At 37.5% G+C, this 20,578-nt stretch overlaps 1 protein-coding gene across 1 annotated transcript in view; it reads right to left on the bottom strand.

Annotated features, from left to right (window-relative positions):
• Positions 1 to 20,578, bottom strand: part of LOC306754878 (metabotropic glutamate receptor 4-like) — a gene marked incomplete at both ends in the record, with an annotated part of 126,817 nt that overhangs the window by 56,318 nt on the left and 49,921 nt on the right. The window contains one exon of the mRNA XM_079239004.1: positions 1,546 to 1,762. Coding sequence (XP_079095130.1) covers positions 1,546 to 1,762 — 217 coding nt within the window. The remainder of the gene's footprint in view (positions 1 to 1,545; positions 1,763 to 20,578) is intronic.

Here is a 20,578-nt window from a genome sequence, read left to right as displayed (position 1 = left end):
AATTTCTCCATATGTCAGATTTTGTTCAAGAAATGTTTAAGAATATTTTGCCAAAGATTTAATTGAAGCACTTCACCCAAAACACTATATGCTTTGGAAACATTTAGGATGTTTTCAAGGTTTAAAGTATTCATAAACACCTGAGTGCTTGTTGTAAAATCTGGCTTTGCTGTGTGCTGATGAAAATTAGTGCTTTTAGAGATTTGAGTAAAGAGCAAACATCCGTTGTAGCTATAATTTCATCCTAAACCTCATGCAAACATTACCTGCAAAGTTTTTAACCACAAAACTAAACGGAATACAAGGAATTTTATATAGCATACATGACCCTAAAAAGACGAGGAAAAAAAAAAGGAATACCTTACTTACTGTAAAGAGTGTGTTGTCTCTATGTTTTAAAATTGAAATTTTTGCTTAAAATCACAAATTATTTCAAAGATGATTCCATGTTTGTATAATTATCTGCTTCTATCATGTATATAGATTTTTTTGTCTGTAACTTAAGGATTTTGGGAAAAAAAAATTGTTTTATAAAGTTTCATATTACTGTATTGAATGTAAAGATGGCAAATGTTGCAAGGTTGGAACACAATTGCAAAAAAAACATAAAGTTAAAAAGATGAATAAAATGTCTTCCAGTGTTTTGAGATGTGTTTATACAGGTCAGCAAATAGCTGAGTTGGATGCACTGGCAGGCTCTGCAGGAATGATCTGCCTCTGGTGCTTCTCCAGGATGACTGATGATGGGCAGCAGCTTCAGGCTGGCAGACACGGAGGAGAAGCAGTGGCACAGAGAGTACTGGACACGTCTGTACTGATTACATTCTGCTGCAGAAAAGGTCTGGGGTCAGACCGAGTGTGAGCAGGCACCAGCATCCTGCAACAACCTGACTATTCCCAACACTGTATCATCTGTGCAACCTTGTTACGATGCTCCGGGCAGGCTCTGCAGCCTTCCTTTTCACTCTTACATTCTTCTTCAGCATTTCAAAATCAAATTCAGTTCCATTACTGCATCTCCTGTACAGAAGTCTCTTGTGATAATGGTTTGGGAAACACCTTAGATTCCATCATTAGTCATATGAAACCATTTTGGTGCAGAACAAACGGCAAGTTAACTGATGGCGAAAACGAACTCTGTGGGTTTGGGACTGTTGCTTGGCCATATGAAGAAAACCACTGACACCACTTTGGACTTATGTGTGAGGAATGTTAGAAACAAGTACCTTTTTCACTTTTAATCATGCTAAAACCTCAGTGATCAGCAATGATCAAGAGGTAGGTGGCTAATAATCCACAGCAACAGGCGTTAAAAACTCTTTCATTTTAAAAAGAAATTTAGGATAAAACCCCATCTGTTTTATGTGTCTTCATGGGCCACAGCTTTATTGCTTATTTTAATTGTATAAAATATTCCAAGTTACTTGTTGCTGTTGAGCTTGTGCAGGCTAACACTACATGGTTCAAATGACGAGTTACAAATAGAGAAACATGTTTAATTTCAGTTTAAATCTTTTTGAGGGGGAAATTCGGATGGAGACTCACCGTCCTCCCTAGACTTTTGAATAAAAGCATCAACGCCACTTTCTCCATAGTTTCCCTCAGATGCCACAGTGGAAACATAGTTCCAGCGCATCGCTTTAACAATGTCTACCATTGCCTGCGCCTGGTAGGTGTCTGGGGGCACCACGCGGGAGAAGAAGTCGTAGCGGGTGTTATCACTCAGCTCGGGGGCTGTGGAGGCATAGCTCACTTGAGGAATCTAAAAGAGAAAAAGACAGGAGGAAAGAGTCAGTAACACGTGGTGAAATATATAAATAATATGCTTAGTGAGAATTAATTATACATACAGCAAGGAGCTGCCTTTCAGTTGTGTGTACAAAGACATGATAATAATATGACACATAACATCTGCTGAAATCTCTCAACTACTCCTCGGTGGCTGACTGTTCACCCTTTCCAGTTGGCACGCTGTTGCTTTAAATAGTCTTGATGATCACAGGATTAGCAACAATATTTTCTGAGAAGTATTTTTCATACCATACAAATACCACTAATCTGTTTGGAATTCATTCATGTCTCTAACATAATGTGAAATTTATTTGACGTTGAAAAGTACAGATGATCTGCCTCCAGACCTGGAATAAAATCTTCTGCTCTTGTTAAAATCTACAAAGATTAATATTTCATAGCTGTTATCTAATTTTATACCATGGTTAGTGATAAGTCTATTGCAAACTGGTGTGCGTTATTTTCTTATATATGCACATGTAGTTCAGCAAGTTAAATCATTGTTTCATTGCTCTGTTGCAGGTGTCACCATAGCAACGTGTCAATCCATTTGGTCAGATCAGCTGGCTTTCAACAGGTGAATGAAGGAAAAGTGTGGTATCTTGACAGTGGTTGTTTTGCATAAAATGTACATTGAGGCCAACATAAAATGGTTCCTATACTTTAGCGCATTTAGCAAGTCTTGTAGAAAAGAAATAAACATTTGTTATAAAATGTTTGCTGTGTGGGACCATGCTACAAGTGGATTAAACAACTCGGATCTGTGCATTAGAGGGTTATAATGCACTTTGCATGTAATGCACGACTCCTCATTGTTTTATTTGTACAGAATCCTTTCTCATTCTTGTTGTTACTTAGTTTAAATAAAATTCGAAATACAAAAGGTTAAAAAAAACAGTTTAAACAGGGGGAGAAATGTTTGTTTTTTTTTACCCTTTTTATACTCCAGTTCTAAATTGTTCAGCATCCTTTCTTCTTGGTTTTTCCACAGAAGTCTTTTTTTTGCCTCTAGCAAAACAAAACAAAGAAATATCTTTGCTTGCGGTGGCTGTTTCAAATTCCTGGCAGTGAGAGCTTCTGTGTGGAAGTAACCTGATGAGATTTTATTACATTCAGTAATGTGTTTTAGTGTTTTGGATGAAGTGTGGACACATGTCTTATTACGGTACAATTTTTGCTTTGATTCTGAAAGAGTAACAAGTGGGTGAGTAGCATGTGTGTGCATGACTGCATTTACCTAATTTCCTTTAAGAACTATGTAAGAACATCAGAACATTGATTTGGACTGGTTCAGAAGTTGATAACTTTTCCCTTCTCGCTTACAGCTCGAACACACGCTATGTCAAAGTAAACTTTACCAACTGAAAGTTTTGCTCTAACAGTATTTTCTCCCTGATTCACAGACTGACTGCTGTGTGGGTAATACCATCCCATGCTCTCTCCCTCGCTTCACATAGCAGAGGCCTTTGATGTGGTCAGCTGTAGCTCTGCACTGATCCTTCTATCACTGCTGTGGCCTGTGTTTGGGGCACAGCTGTTCAGTCGGTGCCTGACCTACAGCTCCTGCAGCTCATGTAACTTCACACTGATTTTTGTTTTTGCTGCAAGCATCCTTTGGGCAAATATCAGAGGGCAGCAAATCCAAAACTTGTAATGACTTTAACAATAAAAGAAAATGGTTTTGTTTAGTAAGTACATGATGAATACATGATGAATACTTAGGAGAGTTGGTGTTTCAGTGCAGATTTGGCCTTAGCGGTAATGACGCAGGAAGAATGCCAAATAAAAACAGCCTTATTAACTCCATTTGCTTTCCAAAGATAGAGATGGCAGAAAATATGCGTATGTAATAATGCACTATTGGCATGTTGCATTTCAGCCTCCCAGAGAGTATTTGTCTCAGGCTGTCACGGTGTGACTCATCCAAGCAGCACTTTAGCTTGAGCTTCCTTGTTTTCAGCTGATTTCTTGTTCACACTGCACTACTTTCTATGCAATGTTTGACAAAGTCTGTTGTCTTTGTTGATAAAATACCAACAAGAGGTTACATCTGACCCCCAGCTTTCTTTTTATTTATTTATTTATTTATTTATTCTTAGATCAGCTTTGATGAAAGCAGAACATTTTTTCTGTCTTACTGTGTTTCAATCTTTCTTGGAAGCAACACAGGTGTGAACTTTTCTCACACTGCTTTGACGACACAAAGCAGGATGAAAGGGAAGTGTTGTACAAAGGTGTTTGGAAGGTGTTAATAATGTCTTGTTTTAGAATATCTCAGTGCTTTAATGTGCAGTGAAGATGAGCCTTTTTGCCATTTGCACCTTCATTTCACTCTTTGAGTTTTGTGTCTAAGTGATAGAAGGTTTTATATCTGTTAGATTAGGAAACACTGTGTGTTCTTTTGAATAAAACAAAATCAAACAATAATGCTATTTAGCTGTAATGGACTGGCGACCTGTCCAGGGTGTAACCCACCTCTTGCCCAGTGATTGCTTGGATAAACTCCAGCTCTCTTGCATTAATATGACTGTTAAGAAAACAAATGAACGATTGTTTATTAGACTGTCATAATTACTTCTTACGGCCTCATTTTATAGTTAATTTTTCACTGTACAATCAAGAATAACTGCTGTTGTATTATCATGAGTCATGGAAACAAAAACAACATATTTCTAACCAAGGCAGGAACATGTTCATCAGTGTCATCATCTTGCTTCTGGGTCTCCTCCCACTGAACAAGCTCCACATATTTCAGAGGTAACTCAGACAGATGCCTGGGCCCCCATTTGGGGCTTCTTTCATGTGGGGGAAGAGTGACTTTTTACAGAGCCCCAAATCACTGAATCTCTTACTCATACAGTGTGTTCAGACCAAACGCTGGTCACTAAACTGCCACTTCTTAAATATTTGGCGTGAGCGCCGACGTCCAAAACGCTCAAAATGCGACGCAAAAAAGCTTGACGCCCCCTTGCCACACCTTCACATATACTTTACATGGAAACCTGCCACTCTTGATGCTCAAAACGCGTTTGGTCTGAACACACCGTTATGTCATAAGAGTAAGTACCCCAGCTTTATTTCCATCCAGTCTGTTCTGTAGTCTCCTCAAAGACCTTGTGACCATAGGTAAGGGTAAGAATGTAAATGGACAATATTTTGCAAATGTTTTTTTTTTTTTTTTCTTTTAAATCTTTTTCACCAATTCAGACTGATACAATACTCCCAGTGCCTGTTATTGCTCAGATCTATGCTTCCCTAACTCACGAAGGGTTCTGAACTCCTTCAACATCTTCAATTAAGGCAAGAATCAGTCTGGCTAAAAGCCATAGTATGAGTATTTAAGGTGTCAATTCTCATTCCTGTCTACGAAAAAAGGATAAATGCCCCAGTGCAAGCTGAAAGTCGCCACTTGGTGAAGCTAACAGAATCATAGCATTCACATAAAACAGATGCAATATTGCGTACAGTGACATGGAGACCCTCTGCCCACTAACTTTCTATAAATTCTTTAATGTTCCAAACTACATCAGTATCAAGAGACCAATACCAGAGACAATTTTGAATCATCTCAAATCATTGCAAACCAGGTTTCCTGTGGTTCCACAGGGATCGAATGGCCCTTTGTAGCTTGCAGTACCCCACACACCTGAAGTATCCCCCTTTTCCAAGTCCACAGGCCACATGTAAAGTGTTTGGGCAAACACCCACAACCTCTAGCATGACTAACAGGGTTTAAAGGTGACCCAGATTTTCTCCAGCCTGAACAAAAACCACATTGTTAACCTTAATCAAAGTTTCAATTTATGGACAAACGCTCCCCTCCTGAAGCTAGCGTAGAGCTTATCAGGTAGGTTAAAAAGTGTGAACTTCCTAAAGTTGAAACATACCCTCATCCATCTTTTTAATCCTCACTGTAGACAGTGTGGACAAAGCACTGTTGGATCATCTGACAGTTCCCCAGAATCTCTTCAAGGCTGAGAGAGAATCAGGCTCTGTGACCTCACCATGCTCCACTTACTCTAAGGTTTACTGTTGCAGCTCACAACGCCACGTTCTGCTCAGCTGCTGGCAACTACTGGCTGTTTCAAGAATCCCACAAGCCAATCATGCTTAGTTTGATTGCTCCTTTTATAACCATTATCTATCACTGGTTTTGGCGGTTGAAGCAGGGACAGACACCATCAACAGAGACCGTGAAGGTAGAAGAGGCTTAAAGCATTTGTAATAATTGTCTAAAAGCTCTCCAAGTAGTTTCACTACTACAAGATGAAATGTCTTTTGTGAAATGGGTTACATGTGAATTTGAGTATTTCTGACAAAATGCAAGAATGTAAGAAATATCAGAACAATTTCTGCAGAATAAAATGCTGTAGGCTGAAGAGGAAAAACATTAACGAATTGCTTAGATTGTAAGTTCGAATATATCAGATCTCTGTTTCTGCATCTTTTTAATTTCTCTTTTGTCGTGTATTATGGCGCTGTCGTGTCTTGTCCCCTATCTGCCAAATAAGTGTTGGAGCTGCAGTAAAGATACTGTATTGAGGGATTTTCTCTACTGTAACAATCACTCAAAATCAGTTTCCTGTCAGAATCAGGGGCATGCAAAGCTTATCATGATTGCCTTGGTGAGCAATGTCTTGCTCATTGGACTATAGTGACAGAAGCTTCTTCCAATAAAACAGTCACTCTTTAAGGCAGGGGTGTTGCAGCAGGGAAACTCTGAACACTTGCAGAACTACGGCACTCAAGAACCGAAGTTGCCCACCCCTGTTTCAGCCTTTAGCATCACCTTAGTAAGTTGATCTCTGCAGTAAAATGCCCATTTGATGAAAAGTGACAAAACTATCTAAAGAAAAGTGGGCTGGATGAAAAATAAAAATTTGTTTTGTCTAAACATGTTTGAAACACTACTTGCACAGACCAAATGTATTGGATGTCATGCTAACATATACCCACAGGCCAATTCAGTGATAAAGATCATGGCGTGTTATTCAAATTCTAACCTTATTTATGCTGTGCACACCTTACTAAATGTTCAGGATGACACTAAAGCAGCTTAGCTTTCTGGCCTCTCATGTGAGCTTCCCATGACCCATTCATTTCATGCAGGGAGTAGATTGTACCCAATCCTCCTCGAGTTTATAGAACTTCTTTAATTTGCACATCTCATAGCCCCTCTGTAGCACTTTCCATTTAACTTCTAATGGGCTTTGGAAATATGTTTAATTGCTGTGATGCGAGTCTCAAGCAGATATTTGATGCAGATTTAATGCTCAAATCACTTGCTTTAAATAACTGGGCCTTTTTAGAAATTCACTGAGCTTATTTGGCACCATATCAATGCGGGAGTAATGATGCTCATTAGAACTGTACAGTTATATTATACATCTGCAGTGTTTTCTGGGTTAAAAAAAGATTTAAAGCAGCTTCGGAAATATCTCGGCAAATCCATTCTGCAAAAACGTCAATAGTGTATTTTGAATCACAGTAAACCAATTCTAAGTTAATAGTCTACTCCTTAGTTTTTGCTGCAGTTAGATAAGCCCTCCTGTTAATACTGTATTAACAATTTATTACATAAGCTCAAATCCATTTACTGGTAAGGGCGACAGGTTACTGTTTGCAACATGTGTGACATTTGATATTGTCCATCTACATCTTACAACCATCATATCTTTGGAATACCTTCAGAGATTTTTTTTATTTCATTTGTTAGTATACATTTTTCTGTATTGTAATATCAGCAGCAGATATAAAGGATATTTTAGTTTAAAAGTTTTTGAGCAATGTAGCGATTATCATAACATGAAGAAATGAATACTTATCTACATGAACAATATTTCTACCAGGGGACTGTTAAGTCCCACCAATGAAATGCTGAAGCTTTTAAAAGCCGGATGGACAGAAGCCCCTCCGCTTGTCATTAAATGTCTGAAACAATCATTAAGATGTTTGACAACAATGTTTCACAAAAGATTTGATTTATTTTATTTTTTTTTTCCATAGAGCAATACTGTTCCTGTTTTATGAATTCTGGTCACCATGATCACCATGATTACCTGCCCAGCGGGGGGGAAGTTGCAAATTTGGGACAGTGGAGCCACAAAGCATTTATTCTGTATTTTAGCTGCATGTTTACTGCATGACTAATTGAGAAACTATGATTCTCAATATCATTTTTTTCTAAACAAAAAGAAATGTTGCTGTTATTCAAATCTGGACATTTTGTCCAAGGAAAAAATCGTAACTCCAATGTTCATTCCTAATTCTTCAACTAAGCAACATTGTAGTCGCTTAAATAGTAACATTTTAATTTTGTTCTTTCCTTTTTACTCTGAACATACACTTTAACTTTCATAACTACCCTTCTTTCTAATACCAGCCATAAGCTTCCCCTACTTCTTGATCACCTCATGACTGACTGTAAATGAAGCAGAAATCTCTGTCTCTCAATTGTGATTCAAAGAGGTGTGTCATCTCCACCTCCACAGTAAATGTCACATTTGTGAAGGGTCCACGAATTCTCATAATGATTTAATCCTGAAAAGGAAGGTGGCCAGATCATTATTTAGTCATCTGTAGTCCTGTTCTGGCAGCCAAGCAGATGCATGAGGTTTAACACTGGCCTGCAGGAGAATATTAGACTTTTTTTTAATGCTGTGGTCTTCTTCCTTGATTGCTGCTTAAGAAAATGATCTTCCAGAAACTGTCAATTTTTTTAGTATGAAACATCTAAGGAGTTGACAGTGTATCTTTCACGGACTATTATGAATTCTTATGTATATGTTATGTATGTATATAAGGGTATTTATTAATGATCCAGAAATTGCAGAAAAAATGTGACATTTCAACTGATAACATCACTCAGTTTCCACTTCTGCATGAAACTGAGATTGTGATCACTTAATCAGCTACTCCAATCGAGCTGTATGTGTCTAATGCTCAAATAAAGAGATTTTCTCATAATAACGCAGACAAGAAGGGATTAGTCAAGGATTTACTCTCCCTGACTTTTTTACCTGTTTGTTCGTTTCAGGAATAATGGCAGAAAAGGTAATAATGCATAAAATTGTTTTGTACATGCGCTTTATATTTAGTTGGGTAATAATGCAGTTGCTGTGTTCATTCATGGCACTCGGGACAGCCATGGTTCCCTGAGGCACGCGGTGGTGGTCTTTCCTGTTCAATTAAGAAGCAGCTGTATTACACCGGGTGGCATCCAAGGTAAAGCCTCCACACGGTGAGTCCCTGCAGTGTAGATTTCCGTTGTTCCACCATGACAAACTGTGGTCCTCCTGTTGTGCTGATTGACCTGGTGTTGCTAAGAATTTGTATTTTCTTTTTCAGCTCCTCAACAGTCTCAGTGTCATTAAACACCTAACTTCAGCCAAGTGAAAAAAGGTTGCTTCCCCTGCAGCAGGGCTTGACCCTAAGACTAATGGCACAGCAAATCTGCTGAGTCATGAGGCCAACTGAGATCTCTCTACCTATTGTTTCTGAGATCAATAGGGAAAATAAAAAGAACACAGCAAGCTCCACACAGATGCTTATGCCAAGGATCAGACTGCGATCTGATACCACAGGTGTTTCTGGGCCATTAAAGTCATTCCTAGTGTTTCCTTTGCAGTAAATGAACATTGTATTACGAAGCTTCTTAGCAGCTGCAAGTCTTTATGAAATGTTAATAATGAGAGTAACGATGACAGCATAAAAAAGCATTATGGGATTTTTTATGCATTTTCCTTCCAAATAGGAGAGAAAACTAACAAGCAATTTATTTAAATGTGCTCAGTGTGAATGACCTTTTAACATGATCACATATCAATCAAAGATTGAACATAGTTTAACGAAAAACGCCTGATTATCATAATGTAATGAAAGATCGATAGCAAGCAAACATGAAGGCATAAGAAGTCAGAGGTGTGATCTCAGATCCTGCCATTGACTGATAGTTATCACAGCTGCTCCATGAACACCGAGTAAAGTTGCCCATCCGTCTGTCCATCCATCCATCCATCTATCGACTAATGAGTGGTGTAACCGATCATGCAGTGGCTCTGCACCAGGATCTTCTCAGTTATCTGTGCCTGAATGACCTCCAAATGAAAGTAACAAGGAGGCATTCAAGCAGATGCTGGAACCTCATCTGACTCATTTCAATGCCAAGCAGCAGCGGCTTAACTCCAAGCTTCACTCAGTGCTCAAGTTCCTTACTTTGTAAGTTGAGTCCAACTTCACTCAGAAGTAGACTCACCTCAGCTTCTTGATGCTTCCTGATCTCTCAGCAACAGCAGAGCATTGTAATCTCCTTATTTCTACCAATGATGTTTTAATCTGTCCATTGCTCGCTTCATTTTACCATCAATTATGAACAGGACCTTTAGTTTCTCTGCTTCTCGACCTGAACAGCGTATTCTGACCATGGGCTCAGATTTTGAAAGGTTGACCATACTTTTTTTTTTTTTTTTTTTTTTTTTTTTTTTAAATAACTCTTTTTCACACATTCATCTCTCCCCCACACTAACATTATTCTGATCAATATTCTGATACTGTTTTCAGCTTTAGATGTTTAGACTTCTCACAGCACGGACAGCAAATTAATTAGGGTTCTGATATTTGAAGTGTTCCACTTGGTCCTGACAATGTCTGAATTATATGCAGCCATAATTAATGCAGCTGTGCTTTTGCTGCTATGACACGTCAGTGCTGGACATGTACCCAAAGAATCTGGTGCATGTCAGTAGCTTCCTGCTCGTCACCTGAGTGAATAAAACCATTGTCATTTTCATTTTAATAAGCAAACAATGGCAGTAGTGCCACAGTTCTGACACTTAAGTCAGGGTCTTTAAATTTAACAGCATCATGTCACACAGATATATATATAAAAAAAAAAAGAGGGTTCCAAAGAAAGCGAAACGTAAAAAGTACAATATTAAAGCTGTTTTGCAGTGATTTACTGTAGCTTCATTCAAGCTAAATTGCTTTTTATATATTCTTATTGGTTTTGTCATATTTGCATCTCTTCTAGAGTGTAAAGACATTTGGCAGCCGTTTTAAAGAAATAGTTTAAATCAATGTTGAGTTTAATTTGTTAAGCTCCAATTGTGATCTTAAGTTTTAAGAATTAAAACTAAATAGGACATCATGTGTCTCATTTGTCTGTAACTGAGTCAGTAACATGAGCAAGGATTTGTTTTCCATGTTTTGTCAGTAATGTCTTATGTTGGATTTTTAAATGATCATACAGCACTTGATGCATTTTATTTAAATTTCATCTTGGTCATGAAATACTGGGGAAAAATGAGTGTGAGTATGCCTTTACTTTTACCGTTCTTAGCAATTTATAGATCTCTGACATCCTGATGATTGTAGTTATAATGGCTGGATTTCAACTGATTTATTAAGTGATGCTGATTAATCTCCACTTTATTTCCTTTCACTCATAACATCAGCTCTATTGATTGGTTTGCTTCATGGCAACATACATCCTCCGGTCTCATCTGTTTCAGTGTTCCAAGACATGATTTACAAGTTTTGCAGCTGTGAAAATGCGTTGGTCTGCCATGATGTACACATCAGCCTCCACAACTGTTTATGTCACCGGTTGTTTATTCACTTCTCCACTAATGCTCATTGTAAGCATGTGTACACAAACAGCCAGAAGCCATCTCTTCATGGTTAAATTTTTGCATAAATCTTTGTATCTTTGGAGAAATTGAGCAAGCAAGCATTACTAGATAAAAACGTGTTTCCTTTTCTTATGAGGGTGGACTGTTCCATTTCATTTTCCACTTTTTGTCACAATTACTTTGCTCATTTTTCATACTTATACTGTTAAAAAACAAAACATATAAAGTATTGCAGTTGAAATAAATATTTGATGGGCTGCAGCTCCTCTTGCTTACTTCCTTTTCAGAAAGCCACGGTGCAGTCCAAACACACATTTATTTCTTCTGTTTGTTAAGCAGTGGCAATCATCAATTTGAGCAACAGCAACTGTGATTAATTACCTCATTACAAATTGAACAAGTTGAGTTCAACATGCAAATGATTTCAGCTTATGAGAATGCTGTGCGATCTGAATGACATTTGTGAATAACGACTCTTTGCATCAACAATAACACACTTGTTTACCACAAAATTTGCAAAGAAATTCTAAAAAGTACAATTGGTGCTGAATTTGCATATTTGCTTTGCATCCAGTAACTCCACAAAAAGGTGGATGTGTGAGCCAAACGATGTTTTAGTATCAATAAGCCGAGAAGATACACATTGCATGAGGACTCTGAGAGATTCTAAAGTGATATGTCAATAAACAAGAACAAGAGTAATATTTTTGAATGTGTTTGTAGTTAACACAATGGATATCTCTTTTAAATTCAGCAATGCTGATGGTGCTTTCCTCTCCAGGCAATACACTCTGCAAAGGTTCAAAACGCATCAGTGAAGGGAGAGCCGTGCAATGGGATATGTAAATGGTCCATATTTCTGTAGCAAGACTTGATCATTAGGTCTAATTTATGTCTTATCTGCTGATCTGGCCCAGTCTCAAAGGTGGCTCAAACATCCTGCTTCCATGGGTCCACAAATGATCTCCAGGTTGTTTTGGATGCCTGTTGTTTCTGTTTGCATTCTTTATGAATTATTAAATAAATAGACATAAACTTGACAGCAATTCTTCACATCCCTTCCAGTTTTAGTGGGAGGATTTTTTTTTATCCAAGTAGAAGCAGCAAGAGTATGAAAGACTGACAGTGTCTTCTCTTTTAGGTCAGTTCACAACTTCTTTGCATAACTTTATGCCTAATTCATTCTTCTAAATCACTAACCTAAAGGAATTTCAGCAGAGCCCTCTTCATTAGAACTTGCGTATGTGGTCCCATATAGCTGGCAGGAGCCATAAACATTATCAGCAGGCACAACTGCTGATAGCCGACAGAGGAGATGGAACTAACCTAAAATAATGAGTTCTAAACAAATTGCATTTCCTGAGCGTGAGCTCCAACCTAATGAGAAATATCATCTTAAAAATAAACTTGTCTCATTTCCAGTTTTCCTTCTAAATGTGTTTTGTTTAGTGAAGTCCATTTCCTCCTGCATAACAAGCATGAAATGTACTCCATACTCTATTTATTTATTACAGAGGTAGCAGCAGACATGAATTTTAAAAGAAATAATGAAAATTGTATTTTTAAAACATCAGTAATCTGTAGACTTAATAGCCAACTTTCTATGATTTTATTCAAAAGAAAAATAAAAGTACAAAAACAGAAGACTTTATGTTGGTTGCAGCATTATGATGGTATCAGATAATAAGTTTTGCACAGCAAATACATTTCTTTTTCTGGGGCTGCATTGGATGTATATTAGGATTTTGTAAGGAAGCTGCACAGTATATTGAATCTTTGGTACACTGGCTGAGGTCCTATTCTGCCTGGAAAACACTAAATCAATCATTACTGAACGCTGTGTTTTGCTGAAATCACTATCAATGAAATCAGTAAAACCTTCTATTGTTTTATAATGTGGTGAAATTCAGTTGTCACTCCCACTCCCTTAACCTTTGCATTCAGTTCATATCTGCATGAACATACAGTTTAGTGGCAAAGAAAGATTTTTATCACCAGAAACATTTCATTAAAATTCTGTTTGAGCTTGATGTGATTGCACGCATGCAAATATAATGCGGGAAGCAAAGTAAGCTGAACACATTTATTTTTAAGTAATGTCAATAATCTCAGCTTTCATCTGTTTAATATTTAGCATCTGATTGTCTTGTTTTAAAAGAGATTAGACATTGAGATGTGCACTGAACAGGAAGTCTTGGTCCAGGAATTTTCTATCCTTTATTCAAATTAAATCTGCTGGATACCATTAAAATTTTTGGCTCTGAATGAAAAATCTCATTCACTACGGACAGTGAAATATTTGCATGAACTTATTAGCATAATCTGTGTCTGAAAAACGATATGTAGAGTCAGTTTTACTTAGTTTCTAAGTAAAGCTGACTCAATCATTCTGACTTTAGTCTCTTAAAATACATGCATGCAATAATGCTGTAATATTGAATTTTGCAATATTTTATGTAGATTACCAAAAACATTATACTTACACGTAATACCGTTTTATATAAAACTTGTAGTAAATCAACATTATAATGTCCAAATTCCTTTTTATCCTTTTTTTTTGTTGCCTCTGGTCCAGGTCATCATTGCAAATGAGAATTGGTTCTCAATCGACTTATCTGGGTAAATATAGATTATAATGATCCATTATCACAGTTTTTACACCACCATTTGTACAGAATTTTCCAACTTAAGTTCAAATAAAAAAAATTAAAAAAAACATTCACATGATGGATTATAGTATTATTCACAACAATATTTAATACAAAGAGTTTCTATTATTTCTGAACTAATTTATGTGCTGTGAATGACTAATGATTAAATGTGATGGTGCATATTTTTGTTTGTTTAAATACTTATAATTCAACAACTTCCAGAGTTCATTCTTCATTCAATGTGCGTGTGCTACATATACCTTTGTTATGTGCGTTGCTGATGTTTTAGTATGTAATTTTATGTTTCTGTGCAGCTGAGCTGCTGCCTGTTTCAGCATAGACAAACACTTTTAGTATTTAAATCTCAAGAGTCCTTCTACTGGTTAAGAGGTGGAAAATGGCCTCTTTAAATATTTCAACGTTTCATCTTCTGTGTAAAAAATTTATGCTCATTTTATGTGGAATTGATAAAGATTAACCAGTCGACAGTCTATGGGAAATGAAATAAGTATTCCATAGAGATGGACCATCAGGAGGCAAAAATTAGACCCAGGCTCCATTTACAAAGGGTACATCCCAAATTGTTTTAACACTGCTCCCTTTCCTAACCACCTAACCACAATGACTGTGTTTACATCCAGCATTTTATTCAGCATATTAGAGTAGGGTGCTATCAATTAGCAAGCCGTGCATCCTTGAACATTTATGTGCAAACTCTTTGTTTCTTGTACACATTGAGGAACTGCACCAGGATGTGGGTGGAGGGGGGCTAAGTAGACCCTCCTGGGAAAGAATGTTATTGAAGCCATTTTTAAGGCACTCGTGAATATCTACAATGTATAAGCATTTTAAACAAATTTCTATTTAGTGCATTTAAAATAGTGAAAAAAAATTATATGTATATATATATATATATATATATATATATATATATAAAAATGTGTGTGTATATATGTGATATATGTGTGTATATATGTATATATATATATATATATATATATATATATATATATATATATATATATATATAAAAATGTGTGTGTATATATGTGATATATGTGTGTATATATATATGTATATATATATATATATATATATATATATATATATATATATATACACTACTCACAAAAAGTTTGGCTTTCAGGTGAAATTTATGGAAAATGCAATATGTTCATGCTACAGTGATATAATATCATAAAAGTAAGACATTTAAGTAGAAGGATGCACTACTGATTTCCTCATCTCAAAAAATTCATTCAACACCAAAGGTAACAACAATGGTAGTTCCACCACAACAAAAAATTTGAACGTCTCAATATCTCGTCATGTGCCCTTGAGCATCAATTACAGCTTGACAACAACGTCTCATGCTGTTCACAAGGCAACTTATTGCCTGCTGAGGCATGGCATCCCACTCTTCTTGAAGGGCAGCCCTCAGGTCATTGAGGTTCTGGGGTGCAGGGTTTCGAGCCTCTACACGACGGCTCAGCTGATCCCACAGGTTTTCAATGGGATTCAGGTCTGGAGAGAGTGCAGGCTGTTCCATTTGAGGTACACCAGTCTCCAACAGCCGTTCCCTGATGATGCGGCCTCGATGAGCAGGAGCATTGTCATCCATGAAGATGGAATTAGGCCTGTGCTGTTCATGTAGGGGCACAATCACTGGATTAATGATGTTATTCAGGTAGTATGGGCTTGTCACTGTACCATTCACAAAGTGTAGGGCAGTTCTGTACCAAGTGGACACCCCTGCCCACACTGTAACACCGCCACCACCAAAAGCTCGCCTGGTGACAACAGTGGCTGATGCATAGCGCTCTCCCTGACGTCTCCAACATCATTGCCGGCCATCATTTCTGCTCAGTGTGAATCGACTTTCATCAGAGAACAGCACTGAGGCCCACTGGTTCCTCGTCCAGCGTAAATGCTCCCTGGCCCATGCAAGACGATGATGCCTGTGCCTGGTGGTGTGGTCAGGTACCCGTGCAGGTCGTCTAGCACGCAGACCACGTTGATGGAAACGGTTTGGAATGGTCTGACGTGACACTTGGGTGCCTCTCACCTCTCTTAAACGTGCCTGGAGTTGAGTGGCATTCATCATCCGGTTTCTCAGGGCAGTGTTCACAATGTAGCGGTCATCAGCACGGGATGTGGCCAAAGGACGTCCACTTCTAGGCCTTTCTGTGACTCTTCCAGTCTCTCCATATCTCTGTTGCAACCTGCTGATGACACTCTGTGACACTCCAAGCTCAGTGGCCACTTCTGTCTGAGAACGTCCTGTTTGAAGCATCGCAATGGCAAGGGACTGTTGTTCCATTGTTAGGTGTCGTCTTGGTCTCATGATGTCAAAATGTGAACAGCATGATGAGGACAACTGTTTAAACACCAGCTCTAATTGAACCAGGACATTTATTGGTCAATTCAAGGATCACACACCTGCCGTGATTTTTGCCGTTAAGCTCCTTGTTAGAGAACAGCAACTTGTGCAAAATTTATTGAGAAACTTAGAGAAGATCACATTAAGTTCACCTGTAGAGGTTTGAATGCATTTTAGGCTTGTTGTGAAATTTCACCCAAAAGCTGAATATCCCTAACTTTTTGTGAATATATATATGTGTGTGTATATATATATATATATATATATATATATATATATATATATATATATATATGTATATATGTATATATATATATATATATATATGTATATATGTATATATATATATATATATATGTATATATGTATATATATATATGTATATATGTATATATATATATATATATATATGTATATATGTATATATATATATATATATATATATGTATATATGTATATATATATATATATATATATATATGTATATGTATATATATATATATATGTATATATATATATATATATATATATATGTATATGTATATATATATATATAATATATGTGTGTAAATCATCCTTGTGTTCTATGTTTCTCAACTTATTGTAGAAAATATGCTAACTTGGGGGCTGCACTGTGGCATAGTGGGTATGTTCTCTCTGTGTATGCTTGGGTTCTCTCCGGGTACTCTGGCTTCCCCCCACTGTCCAAAGACATGCATGTTAGGTTAAATGGTTACTCTAAATTGCCCCTAGGAGTGAGTGTGCACGTGAGTGGTTGTTTGTTTCTGTGTGGCCCTGTGATGGACTGGCGAGCTGTCCAGGGTGTACCCTGCCTTTTGCCTAAAGATTGCTGGGATAGGCTCCAGCTCCCTGCAACCCTTCATTGGATGAAGCGGTTAGCATAATAAATGAATAAATAAATGCTAACTCGATTTACGATTGTCTGACAGTGTGTTATATTAATCAAGGTCACTTTAATTAGCCATTTTACCTCCCCTGCAATGTAAATGAAATGATGATGTGTCAGTGAGCCATTTCCATCAAGCAATGAAGAATCTGGCTAGGTTAGGTATGGCAGGCTTGTTTCAGTAAGAGAACTAGAGATAAATAGATGTTGGAGACACTACTGGTACTTGCTGTGTTCATGAAAAAAAGAAAGAAAACTGACTGGTGTGTAACAGGGACACTTGTCCCAAGTGAACAAGGTAAACAAGTGTTGAAACAAAATGCAGAAACTGGCTCTCACTTCTATCAAAGAATGGAACCAAACCAGCAAAACTTAGACAACTCTAAATAAAACTGTCAGGAGGGTAGTGGGACACAACAGAAAGCCCCATGAAAACAAAAATAATATACTTTTTTTTTGTTATTCTCATGATATTTTATAAGTAAATATAGACTCACCAAACCTGACAGCAAAGAATTCTACCAGCTGGTTTTAGTATGAAATCAGCAAAGATTATTGTCTCTTGCTGCAATGTTTAAATCTACAGGAACAAAAACATAACTTGATCTACTTTTATTCTGTAAATATAAAAAGATTTACTCTAGGCAACTTCCTGCTCCTTTAAGCATTTTATTAATTGTGTTTGTTTTGTACTCTCGTAACCTCGGTCCTTTGCAATCAGGGAGTTTGTTTAAGAGAAGCCATTTGATTCTGCTTGCTTCAAAAAGGTGATTAAATATACATATTTCTAGACAATATGGGTCACCTCATTATTTTGAAAGTATACTCAAAGGAATTTTACATCATATTGTGGAAAATGATCAGAAATATTCCATATTTGACATGTATGTGAAAAAATGTCAGTTTCACTGCACTGTACATGCATCAAGCAATTTAATTCCTTACTTAGTACTTTATATAGTCCTTGTTACTGCTGAAATCAATGTTGATTTAACTTAAAGGATTTGTCTTTGAAATACAGCATTATTCATTTTCCTGAAAGTAGAATCGTTGCAATATATTTGATTAAAACTCTTCTGATTTAGTGAGAGAAATTCCAAGACCACAGTTTAAATGATCCTGTAACCAAATATAACCATTAATACATTTCTGACCTATCTACAGGCCAACCAATAGGAGCACAGCATAGAATTAAGTGTTACTTGTACTGTTGTGCACCAAATTAAAACAGGCTGGAGCAGTGTAAGTGAAACCACATGAACAAAACAGTTCTGGCAACATTTAAAGAAAATAAATTGGGTTGTATGAAGGCAGCAGGGGTCTCTTCTGTATGATGTGACTTATAGCCTGATTTGCTGTGTTAGATGTAGCATAGAGCAAAATAATAGAGAAATCAGTGAGCATATTAAACCACCACAGCGAACAGTCCCTCCAGTTTCAGTCCGTCAGCTCATAAAATCTACGTTACCTTAACGTGACGCTGTGCAAAGGTTATGGCAGTTGTTAGGAGAGTCAGTCCACTGGTGTTCCACAAATAAATCATTAATTATCAACTGCAAAAATACAGATGTCCAATCATTCAATCATGAATTTATAGAAACGCTTCTCTCGCTTTTGGCATTTCCATCTCTGTGCAGACTGATCAATGTAGATTAAATTTCTGTGAATGTGAGCTTATGTTCCCTGCATTTGCAAACAAAGAACCATTGACCAGAGGCTGAAGTCAATAAATTTGTTTTGTTGTAAAGTGCGTTTTCCTTAGAATCCTTTATTAAATTTATCTTTAAATATAAAAAAAACCTTTTTTTCCACTTTTTTTTTTTTAATGTATATATTTTGCACTTGGGCTGCACAGTGGCATAGTGGTTAGCATTGGGGCCTCAAAGCAAGAACATCACTGGCTCAAACAGTGGCATTTCTGTATGGAGTTTGCATGTTCTCCCCGTGTATGTGTGGCTTCTCTCCGTGTACTCCGGCTTCCTCCCACCGTCCAAAGACATGCATGTAATGTTAATTGGTTACTCTACATTGCCTCTACATTGCCTCTAGGAGTGAGTGTGAGCATGAGTGGTTGTTTGTCTCTGTGTGGCCCTGCAATGGACTGGCGAGCTGTCCAGATTGTACCGTCTCTCGCCCGAAGGCTGCTGGAATAGGCTCCAGCTCCCCCACAACCTTTAATCAGATTAAATGGTTTCAGATAATGAATGAATTAATATTTTGCACTTATAATTGCAGGAACTGGATATGAATATGAGTTCACAGCTATCTTCCTGGTGTGTTCTTAACTTACTCTGTAACATGCAAATCTCAACAAGTGATGCATTTTTCTACAGCTGAGGTACCCACACCTCCAGGGCTCTCCAATTCTTGGTAAAGGCACCAGCTCAGCAAAAAGCAGCTGAGATATGGCTGTAAATAAAAAAGCGTCGCAGAAATGGGGAAGAGGGATGGGCGCTGATGGGCAACCACAGCCCTCTGCTTGCAAGACAGTTCATTAAACACCTTTTGCAGCTACTGTGGCACTATGCCTGGAATGAAAAGCACAATGTAAGCTTGTACAGGTCAAGGGGCTAGCCTGTTATAGAAGTCCACTGATAAATGCTGAGACAGGGGCAGGAAGTAAACAACCACAGAAGTTTATCAAAGACACAAGAGTGCATTACATTTATCCAGAGACCACTTTATCTGCAATGGAAAACCTCAGGTCCTCCACTTTTCTCAGTCTTACCTTCATCACTGTACACTTGAATTGAGGGATAGCGAGAAAAAAGATGGCAGAATTAGCATTGTGAAGCTGAACCCTTTGCTGGATTGTTTTTTAGAGGCAGTGTGTAGAATCAAGCCACGGCTCTGAGATTACATTGCTCTATTTTCCAGAGCTGTCAGACTTAAATGTGATATCATTGTGAACTCCACAAGGTGTAATTTCATTCAGTCTGGAGCTAAAACACAGCAGACACAAATGAGTGGGTCATCTGTCTTATGAGCGTCTTACAGCATTTGTCAGGCCACTCTAATTAAACGACCTCTTTTCTAATGAGAATCCATATGGCTATAATTTCAGACATAGCAAATGTAGCCATATAGATAACTTGTCTGCAAGTTTTGATGGACTTTTTGTGGGCCATACCAGTGACAGAGTGGCAAATTAATGACCTCCCTCGAGAATAGGGCTGGTGCATGGGGAGACTTATAAATAGAGCAACGATATGATGGAAAG

Source organism: Telmatherina bonti (assembly GCF_933228915.1).
Source record: "Telmatherina bonti genome assembly, chromosome: 4".
In the NCBI taxonomy this organism is placed as follows: Eukaryota; Metazoa; Chordata; class Actinopteri; order Atheriniformes; family Telmatherinidae; genus Telmatherina; species Telmatherina bonti.
This window is presented reverse-complemented; position numbering and strand designations above follow the sequence as displayed.